Genomic DNA, 11,069 nt, shown 5'->3' with positions numbered 1-11,069 from the left:
CATGTACGACATCATGTACACCAAGGCAGCCGTTGTCCACACCGGGATTGGTTACAGCATCCGTGTCACCTCGCCGCTCTTCACCGCGGCTGCGCTCTCGCTCTTCTGGCTCCATAGTAAAGATGGCCAGAGGATGGCAGATGTTATTATCACTTACATCTTGCTGGTTGCAACCTTGGTCCTGGATGTTAGATGTCTGCTCGGAGCACTAGCCTCGACGTGGACATATGCGTTCATCAATGACACGTCTTGGCTAAATAGTTGTGTAGGAAGATGGCATGGGCTCCGAAGCTTCGTCGTGTCCCTTGACCCCTCTCGACTCTTGGTCGAGGAGCCAACTAGCTACAGGAGGTGGTCGGGAACCATCGGGAGGCACAACCTCTTCCGTGCCTGCACTCATGAAACCACCACCAGCCTACTCAGCCGAGTGGTTAAATTTGTTGCAACTAGGAGCCTTTGGATGGAATACCAGTACGGGTACCTGGATGGCCTTGAAATCCTGCCGGTCGTGGGGGACTTGTTGTTCGAAAAGGTATGGGAAAAGTTGAAGTCAGCTTTCGAACCAAAGCAATACTACTATGGAATGCCGGCTGAGCCTGCGGCAGAAGCGCCGAAGAAAGAAGAGCCAGAGCCAGAGCTCGTGGGCGATCCGGGATTTGGTTTCGGGTATCGTAGGAAAGTAGACGAAGCTCTTGAGATCGGCTCTGAATTCCAAGAGGTCGTCCTTACATGGCACATTGCCACAGAGGTTTTTCTCTTATGCAGGCCAGGACATTTAGCATCGTTCACGCACGTGAAGGCAATAAGAGAGCTGTCAAGCTATATGATGTTCGTCGTGGCTGTTCGTCCACACATGCTACCAGGCCTACATCTCGCTAGCCTGTATGAAGCAACCCGTGACGCTTTGAAGGAAATTTGGCATGGCAATAAGAGCAGCCATTGTTCTACAAAGAGAGAGAACGAGCTCGCCAACATCCTGCTATACATGGAGGAGACGAGGCCAGGCAGTGAGCCTGATAGTAGAAGCAAGCTCTACGACTCGAACGCTATTCTCTCGGACGGAACTCAGTACGCCAGGCTCATGCTAAGACGGCTCAGTACCCCGAACCATCCCAACAAGAAGGAGAGCTCCAGTGATCTGCCAAAGCATTATCAGCTGCCGGACTTGTGGTATGGAGGAGTATTGGATCTGCAGGAGATGTTGGAGCGCATCCTGGACGCCTGGGTGAGGTTGCTCATCTATGCGTCCATCCGATGCAGCCGGGATTCCCATGCCAAGCAGCTTGGCAGGGGAGGTGAGCTCACCACCATCGTTTGGATCCTTGCAGAACATGCCGCCATAGATAAAAAAACACGACACGATTGAGCCCTTACTCAATCGTCTGACCAGTTTACTCTGCTCCATACTTGTGTCCAGTTAATTAAAGGCCATTGGCATCAATTTTTCCAGTTATCGGTCGTCTCTTTCTGCATTCCGTTACCATTTGTAAGTCGGCCCTTTCAGCCATTTGTGTCGGAGGACATCATTTGTCTGCAATAAAATTGTCTGATATTTCTATGTAAGGATCCACAATTCGGTCCAGCCAAGAGTTTGGGCACAACAACTGAGAGTGTAGCTGAAACTTCCATGTTACACTTCGTTAAAATTCTATGGCTCTCTCTTTTTCCTTCCAAATAAATTTGATGCTAGAGATATAGTCTGAAAATTCTTCTTTTATGCTACAAGCAGGACCACAGACTCTTGAGATAGGAAGTATTTAACACACACGCACGCACACATATATAGGACCGCACTATTCTGAAACTGGTTCTTAGAATATTATTCTGAGCATCACCAATCTATTATAGGGAGAAATCGGGTCGGAAAAATCCTGAGATGAAAAACCAAACGCACTCCACTTCCTCCCTATTTCTACACCTACCCGACCCACGACTTCTTCTACTTCCGCCCGTCAGCGCCCGCCGCCGGGGCGGTCCTCTCCGCTGGCGCGGCCCTCCACCTGCGTGCAAGTGCATACACTGGGAAGCCCCGCCGCCGGAAGGCCATCTTGCCTGTTTATTTTTTCTGAAGTTTCGTTTTGGTGTTTCAAAATTCTAGATGATAAGATATCATTTGAATTTTTTGCAGCATACTGTTAAACCAGAATTGAATGATCCAACGCAGCCTCCCTATGTCTTCTCTCTCCTCCCTCATGTCCACGTGGCGAGCAGGGAGACCACTTCCTATGGATTTTATGTCACCACAGCGCTACTTATCACATGCGGAGTGAGTTGCTTTCCTTTCGTGAAGGTTGGCTTTTTTTTCCTAACGGTTTCCGACATTTTGTTTGAGAAACGTTTTTTTTACAGACATGATTGATGTTCTTCCAGCCCAACAAAATAACGGGCCTAGTGAAGGGTATGAATCAGCCCAGCTTATTTGCTGGGCCCAATAATGCGGCCGGCGAAGAAGCGGCGCCAATCATGCCACCGCAGTGTAGTATAACCAGGAAGCGCACCTCGCCCACCACCACCACCATCTCCGATCCAATCCCGCCGCCGCCGCCGCCGCCGCCGCCAAGGGTTCTTTCTCCGGCCATGGCGCCGCCGTCGTCCGACCAGCCGGCCGACGCGGAAGCTGCCGGAGCCGGCGCGATCTCCAAGGTCCTCGTCGTCATAGGTGCGTATGCCACATCGTCGGATCCCCTCCACTCCCTCGAAGCTGCTGCTTCAGTTGCTCACGGTGTTGTTGTGTTGCAGCGATGCAGACGGAGGCGCTCCCGCTCGTCGCCAAGTTCCAGCTCGTCGAGGCGCCCGCCGAGGAATCCATGTCAGTGTTCCATCCCATCCCCCTTTCAGTTTGCATTCGGAGACATGCTGGTGCACGAACCTGGTGGTTAGAATTTTTGGTCTCTTACAATTGGGCAATTGGAGACAAATAAGCAGCTATTGGTTGACATGGGATGATAGTTAGTTAATTGGTCATATTGCTCCGTGGTCAATACTATATGCATAGTTCACTAGCTCAGTGCACAGCTGCATAACACGGTGAAGATGTAAGTGTGTGTCCAGATTTATTCTGTTGTGGCTGGAGGGTTTTCCTCCGTGCAGAGGTGCACCCTGACCCTATATGTGTTGCCAAAATGGAGGGTGAGGTAAAAAAAAAAACGGCAGATGGTTTTGGTCTGACAGGACACGTCTGTTGGATGTTCAGTTATGATGCCAAATGTGAGGGAGGTCTAGCTGTTAGGACCTACTAGTTAACAGACTCAATGCACTCTATCTTTATAGTTCCCTGTTTCGACTCCCTTATATAGATGAGTTAGGCTATAGAACCAGTTGGTCCTCAGCTTGCTTTATTAGTAAGATCTCAGATACGTTGAAGCTAACGCCTTCTTTGTGGTACACACCTAACAGATTTCCTAAAGGTGCCCCATGGACCAGATTCCATGGAGACTACAAAGGCCTCCACATTGACCTTGTATGGCCTGGAAAAGATCCTCTTCTCGGTAAGTTCGTATCAGCCTGCTGGTATCCCTGTCTGGCTGCGAAGGCATACTCTCTCTGTATCAGGAGTACTACAGTTTTTCTGATCGAGTTCTCTGAACCTGTGTAATCTTGTTTGACATGACTGTCCATAAATCAACTTTGTTACTTACCAAGAGCTGATTTCCTTCAGGAGTTGACAGTGTCGGTACAGTATCGGCAGCTCTCGTGACTTATGCTTCTATACAATTGTTAAAGCCAGACCTGATCATCAATGCTGGCACTGCTGGCGGATTCAAGGTAGTGGTTTGACTCATCTTTGATACCACCGTTTGTGCGCTAGGATTTTGCTGATCTTTCCCTTCTTCGTTTCAGGCCAGAGGGGCAGGTATTGGAGATGTCTACTTAGCTTCAGATGTTGCATTCCATGACAGAAGAATACCTATTCCTGTGAGTCCTGTCCCACGGTTTTTGTCTATGCAATGGAATTGCATCCATTTTCTGATAGCAGGATTGCATCGGTAGGCTTTACTGTTGTTTGAAATTAGCAACTAATGCATGAAGAAAACCATACTCAGCTAGTTTGTACCATATGAGTTTCTTTAGTTGATCCATTTTTGATCTGACTGATACTGTGCCATGACAACTAATAAGGTAGATTTAATGTTTGTGGTTAGATCATTATTTTGTCTTGTGTTATTTCTCCCATTTACACTACTACTCGCATTTCATTCTTTCATCTCTGTTCAAACTTGATTGGTATTAACATTGAATTTATGATTAGGTTTTTGACAGTTATGGAATTGGAGCACGGAAAACATTTGCTACCCCAAATATAGTGAAGGGACTCAATTTGAAGGTAAAGCTGTATGTCTGCTAGTTTGATTGAGGCATCAATATATCTTGCTATTTCATTTTAATTGGAGTTGTTTCTGAAATGTATTTGGGATTTTCATTCTGTAATGAGTAACATTTTATATGCTCAATGGTCAGCATATTCTCTAAAGTTTCTGTACTTCCCATTTTTCAGGTTGGGAAGCTGTCAACTGGTGATTCTCTGGATATGTCTCCACATGACGAGTCGGCAATACTGACTAATGACGCTACGGTCAAGGATATGGAGGTATACACTTTTGCTTGAGTGGTCAGCTTATGATTTATGTCCCAAGCAAATAGTAACTAAATGGACTTCTGCTACAATAGCCTTCTCTGTGAAACGAATAACTGATATGCTCCAGTTTTTTTTTTTTTTTTTTTTTTTTTTTTTTTGCAAATCATACACTTTCAGTTCTTGTTTTGCATAGTTCTTTCTAGCTGGAACTGCAGTTGAAGTTAAATAGATCAATGTTAAAAATATATGTTGCTTTATGAACACTGATAGCCAGTGACTGTTGAGTTTTACCTACTGTTCTGCAGCACCCTTTTTTACCTCGCTATGATGAATTGTAATTGTAGATCTCACACAGGTTTTCTGTTTCTCTTGTTGACCTCTCCAGGGAGCAGCGGTGGCATATGTTGCTGAAATGTTCTCAACTCCTGCAATCTTCGTGAAAGCTGTGACTGATATTGTTGATGGGGAGAAGCCAACAGCCGAGGAGTTTCTGCAGAACCTGATCTCCGTGACGATGGCGCTGGACAAGGCAGTTACTGAAGTGGTCGACTTCATCAGCGGGAAATGCATCTGTGATCTCTGAAATCCCAAAACTCTGACATGGTGTTGTGGTTTCCACACACGAAGGGAGCCTGAGTGTATTCAGCAAACACAAGACACTCGTTTTGAATATACTGATGGGTGTATAATGTTTTCAGGGGGGTTTCACACACGCTATTTCACATTCTCGTGACCCCTTGTGTACAAAATTCTTGGAGTTTACTTGGGAGCCATTTTATTGGAATTTGTAGAACTTACTTGCAAAATGTGCATTGTAGTGAAGCTGAATAAGGTGTTGTACTGTTAAACTAAAATAAATGATGGGCATTGGAACTCCCATGGATTCATTGGAGGAAAACATATAACTCTATAATAGATGGGTGCACCTTTGGCAGCTTCATCACATGTCAGGTAGCTTTGCAAATGCAGTGAGCTGTGAGTAGCTAGCTTTCCAAATGCAGTGAGCAATGAATACTTTCCAAATTCAGTGAGTAGTGTGAATTGTTGCAGTGAAGGCACTCAGATGTACTATATGTGTGCTGAATCTGGTAATTACTTTAATGTGCCGTTGGTTGGTTATTTGCACACTCATCACGCGCAGTTCAGTTGCCAGCTTTGCTGTTGGCCTAAGAACATTAAGTCTTTCTTGCCTGCTTTGCTCACTTCTCTCCCCCTCCCAAAACTCTTTTACTTCATCGGTTTTGTTTCACGCTTCTTGACATTGGATGTCGATTTCCTCTATTACTACGTATACACAAAGTATCTCTGCTTCTCTGAACCGAGTCCATAGTTGCAGCGGCAGGTAATGGAGAGCCCTGCTGGCCCATCAACGAGGAAGCTACCGGGTGTGTACATCCTAAGCTGAAGCTGGAGCCTGGCGATGACTCGCTGCCTGCGCCGCTGGGTGACGGCGAGGATAATGAGACCAACCCGCTCTCCGGCCACCGACCCTTCTTCACGGCCATCATGGCCAGCAGCCCAAGACCCATATATGTCCAGAAGCCTTATCAACTGGTATACCACGGCGCAACTCCCCAAGTCGGTCACACTGGCAACATTTTTGGGACTGATAAGTGATAACTGATCCTGTCCTTGTCTTCTTGCTCAGGTCATTAGGCTGATCCACTTTATTGCTCCCTCATTCATTTGGGTACTGCTGATGGTTCCTGAAGATCGTCCAAGGCTCGGAGCTGCTGATGTTCTCGTTGGAAGTCAGGTTAGCGAGTCCCTGATCCACCCTTGGATCACCTCGTTCCAGTCGATGCCCCTCTCTATCTTTGAGTGGTGTCAGACGGGTCGCGACTAGAATACCAGTGGGCATGGCACCTGCCGCGCTAGTTAGATGAAGATGAAGTTGAAGCCCGCCTATGTCTTTGCCAATTGGTCAAGACCTTGGTGTCGATCTTGTAACCCTCTTCCCCTTGTGTAGTCATGTGGTGTGTGTTGATCTCGTTTTCGCCTCTTCTCTATTGGAGAGGTTTAGTTTCTCCCTACTTCTGCTTTTCTTTCTAACTCACTTGTACTCGTTTAATCCTCTTAATGAATGAAAAAACAACACTGATCGTGTGAGACAAAAGCTTTCCTGAACCATCCATTTGATCCCCATGATCGTGACACCACTTTCTATTTTTTTTTTTGGCTAAAGTGAAACGGAGACAATGGAGAGTCAGTTACGTGACTCAGTTGTTTAGGTAAGCAGCAACTGATGCAGGAGAAAAAGCCATGTAATCTAAAATTATAAGGAGAATCTCACAAGGTTGGTCATAAAAATAAAAAACAGCACTATAGATATCTATTTTATCGATGAATATCCCATCTGACCGCTGAGTGGGTCTATCTTTGTGGTGCATAGCATAGTAAATCCTAGCTTAATGTTGTAGAACAACCACATCGGGATGTGTCGAGATCTTTCTGTGCAAGAATATCTCATACAATTGATCAGGCCAAATGATTTTAGCAACCACGCTCTGCACGATTATATATAACAAACGACCGCGAGCGTTGCCTGCATATGCTTCACGATGGTTTAATAACCCTTCTGTACCAGCCATGAACAGAAACAGTGAAAGGAAAAAATCCATATAAAACTGCTGCTATGGAGCGCGTTCCCTTCATGTTTGAGAACCATTGAAGTTTAGCCCCTTCCTCTTATACACCAGCCGTTAGCGAAAAATGGTGCGAGGAAAAAAAGAAGAAGAGGAAGTAGAAGGCAAATTACCTTAAGAGTTGGGAATAGGAGACGCCAGGAAATAGACGCTCACAGGTTCTCAACGTCGCGGTACTATGCGCTGAGACGGCCGGCGAAACACCATGCCATCTACCACCGTCACATTCTTCTAACGGCCATGGCTATGGTATCCAACTTGCTACGCATCGGAGCATGGTGACATGATCATGCTTGCTGGGCACTGTTTCTGTCATCGCTGCGGCCTACTTTTCCGCACCACCTGGTACCAAAGCGGCGTGCCTTGTCGCTTCGTGTAATCATGAGATAAGCATGTGTCCGGCGCATCGGTGAATGAGATATTTGGCCACGGCGTCTCAAGAAAATCCTCCAAAGTACTGAGGCATTGGACCGGGAGTGGCCGTGAAGGAGGGGGCCAATGCCGACTGTCATGAGTCCCTTACCTAGAGACGAAGGGTAGGCTGCAGTAATCCTTGCTGGGACTTTCGTCATGTTCTCTATCTGTTCCTTGCTCGACGGCGGCATGGGTTACACACATTGCCTTAATTTGGGCTTTGGCTTGTCTTGCTCTGTACTTTAGCTAAATTAATTTTGGCCGAATCTTTTCGTATGAATTTCTCTTGTGTTTTACCCAGCTTTGCCTCGGACGTTCAGCATCTTCCTCTCGTACACTAACTAAGTGTTAGCAAAAACATTGCAGGAAAAATGACTCTTTTTTTTTTACAGAGAGCAGGCGCTGATTTTATTAATAGAAAATCAAGTTACCATGAATAAACAAAGTTGAAACTTAAAAACATACCATGAAAAACAGCTTTCCTAAAAAATTACAGATAAACCCCTAAAGGGTTTCTTGAAACTAGCGGCCGCCGCCAAACTACAACGCCGCCTACACACACGTTCGAAAAAGCGCCGAGCCTCCACCATTCCACTTCAAAAGAAGCATCATTGCCAACAACGCTCTATGAGTAGATGAAAACGCCCCCGCTGCAAACAGCGACACATATCGCAGTGGCACATCGACTGGAGACCATCTGTAACATCCCAACCTTGTTTTAATGGAATAAAAGAGTGATCATGAGCATTGCATGCATTTAGTTTGCATTTGAGCAAAAATTTCCATCAAAGTTGAATAATTTTCATTATGCAAATTCTCTTGAGTTTTAATCTCATTCAAATCTCTCAAGATTTTCTTGTGTAGTTAGATGAAGATGAAGTTGAAGCGCACCGATGTCTTTGCTAGTTAGATGAAGATGAAGTTGAATCCCGTTGATGTCTTTGCAAATTGGTCAAGACCTTGATGTCGACCTTGTAACCATCTTCCCCTTGTGTAGTCATGTGGTGTGTGTTGATCTCGTTCTCGCCTCTTCTCTATTGGAGAGGTTTAGTTTCTCCCTACTTCTGTTTTTTTTCTTTCCAACTCACTTGTACTCGTTTACTCCTCTTAATGAATGAAAAAAAATAGTGACGCTAGATGCTTTCCGTGAAAACAAAAGCTTTCCTAAACCATCCATTTGATCCCCACGATCGTGATACCACTTTCTCTTTTTTTTTTCTGGTGAAATCCAATGCAGAGAAATACATCATCGTAATTACTACTCGAAAACCAAAGTGAAACAGAGATAATGGAGAGTCACTTAAGTGACTCAATTTTTGGGTAAGCAGCAATCGATGCAGATGCACACTTCTGCTCCGGTGCTCCTCCCTGGAAAAATGTTGGGTGTGTCAAACACAACAACGATGAAGATCTTTCCATACTTATTCATAAGTGGGGGCACGATTGTAATTTTGGTGTAGGTCCATCGTCCGTACAACCCTGTATATGCCCATATGGCCCGCATTGTGTTGTACCTCGTTTTTGTACGTATCTACAGTCACGTGCGTTTGCCGAAATAGAAAGACCCTATAAAGATCTTGCTCACGTGACCTCTTTTTTTTCTTACGCAACATACACATACTGTATCAATATAGACGGGTATACATGAACTAGATATGAGTTTCGGCGGACCCAACACACAGAAAAAAACAACTACAGCCCTTCAACTTCATTTAGGGGGAGAGCACCGGAGCATCCCTCGCAGATGCAAGGTTTGCCCTTTTTGGACAAAAACCCATGTAATCCAAAGCTAAGAGGACAATCACAAACTTTGATCACAAAAATAAATAATAGCACTATATATACATATCTATTTTATAAATGATTGTCACATCTAACGGCTGAGTGAATCTATATTAATGGTGCATATTATAGTATATCATATCTTAATGGGCAGCGCTGAGCGTCCCCCGGGGATCAAATTCTCCGATCCCCGGGTCCTCAGCCGTCCGATGGCGTGTGATCAACCAAAGCGAACCGGTCAAAGTTGTTTTCCCGATTTCCAACTAGATGGACCAAGTTCAGGTCGTTTTCGTCCCCTCCTTTCGATTATTAAATTCGATTTGGTCCCATCTTCTCCACGCAAGGTAACCGGGAAGAAAATACACTCCCCATTTTCTCGTCTTCTTCGATCTCTCGCAGAAAAAATGACGGCGTATCCCAGCGACTTGCCGCTGGCAGCGTTGTTGTCTCTACTCGTAGCTTGTAGCAGAGCCGCCGGGCTATAGTAGCAGCGCTGCATGTCGATTGTAGCGGCGCCACCGGGAGCTTGTAGCAAGGCCGCTGGGCTATTGTAGCAGCGCCGCCAGGCTAATGTAGCAGCGCGGCCACCGGGAGCTTGTAGCAAGGCCGCTGGGCTATTGTAGTTGTAGCAGCGCCGCCAGGGCTAATGTAGCGGCGCGGCCACCGGGAGCTTGTAGCAAGGCCGCTGGGCTATTGTAGCAGCGCCGCCGAGGCTAATGTAGCAGCGCGGCCACCGGGAGCTTGTAGCAAGGCCGCTGGGCTATTGTAGCAGCGCCGCCGAGCTAATGTAGCAGCGCGGCCGGGGCTTGTAGCAGGGCCGCCGGGCTGTTGTAGCAGCACGGCGTGTCAACCGTAGCAGCGCAGCCGGGCTATTGTAGCAGCGCGACATGTCGGCCGTAGCAGCGCTGCCGGGGGCTTGTACAGCACGGCATGTCGACGGTAGTAGCGCGGCTCTGTCGTTTGTAGCAGCGTCGCTGGCCAATCGTAGCAGCGCCGTCGTGGGCTTGTAGCAGCCACGCCGACAACATCACTACAAGGCCCGAGCAGCACCGCCAAATCCCAGCAGCAAAACGATAGTCTTGTGAGGGATTGTAAGCGCGAGGGAGTGGAGGTACACCAGGGATGAGGTGGAGGGACGGCAGGAACGAGGGGGCCAGACCGACCGGAGGACTTGCTACGTATGGGACTATGGGAGGATGAGCTGCGGGCGAGCTCAGCCGCCCACTCCATGGCGGGGGCAGCGAGATGTCCGGCGCCGCGGAAGGCGGCGGTAGGAGGCCGTAGTGAGAGAGGAAGGACCGGGATGCGGCTGCACGTGAGATGCGGCTGCACGTGAGCTCCCGAGTGCGGCCATGGCGCCACATCGATTGGGGCTTTGTTGGTGGGGAATCGTCCAGGAAGAGCGCCGGAGCTTCGGCGGCGAGCGGCGGGGCATGGGCGGCTGGCGAACTGCGGCGGGCGGCCTTGCGGTTCGGCGGGATGTGCGACAGAGGAGAAATCGTGAAGCACAACGTGTGGAGAAGAAATAGTCGAGAAAGGGATAACGCAGGGTGCGGTGGGCCCGTACCTCTCGCTGCCTCCACGCGGAGGGACACGCGGCGTCCAGCCGAAGCGGAGGATCGCCGAGACGGGATCCCCCGGGGGAAGGGCAG

At 47.6% G+C, this 11,069-nt stretch overlaps 1 protein-coding gene across 1 annotated transcript; it reads left to right on the top strand.

The window, feature by feature from the left end:
- Window positions 1-2,577: 2,577 nt before the first annotated feature.
- LOC124684921 (5'-methylthioadenosine/S-adenosylhomocysteine nucleosidase-like) lies at window positions 2,578-5,540 on the top strand. Its single transcript, XM_047219179.1, has 8 exons — window positions 2,578-2,659; window positions 2,740-2,809; window positions 3,397-3,488; window positions 3,659-3,765; window positions 3,841-3,915; window positions 4,250-4,324; window positions 4,496-4,588; window positions 4,962-5,540. The coding sequence occupies exons 1-8, from the start codon at window positions 2,578-2,580 to the stop codon at window positions 5,157-5,159; spliced, it is 792 nt and encodes a 263-aa protein (XP_047075135.1). The 3' UTR covers window positions 5,160-5,540.
- The last annotated feature ends 5,529 nt before the right edge of the window (window positions 5,541-11,069 follow it).

Source organism: Lolium rigidum, chromosome 1, assembly GCF_022539505.1.
Source record: "Lolium rigidum isolate FL_2022 chromosome 1, APGP_CSIRO_Lrig_0.1, whole genome shotgun sequence".
Taxonomy (NCBI): Eukaryota; Viridiplantae; Streptophyta; class Magnoliopsida; order Poales; family Poaceae; genus Lolium; species Lolium rigidum.
Note: the sequence above shows the minus strand (reverse complement) of the source record. Positions and strands in the feature narration are given on the sequence as shown.

Coding starts and splice junctions, on each gene's coding strand:
- LOC124684921 (XM_047219179.1), top strand. CDS start 2,578: ATGGCGCCGCCGTCGTCCGACCAGCCGGCCGACGCGGAAGCTGCCGGA. Junction 3,489..3,658: donor TGGAAAAGATCCTCTTCTCG/GTAAGTTCGTAT, acceptor GATTTCCTTCAG/GAGTTGACAGTGTCGGTACA. Junction 4,325..4,495: donor TGAAGGGACTCAATTTGAAG/GTAAAGCTGTAT, acceptor CCCATTTTTCAG/GTTGGGAAGCTGTCAACTGG.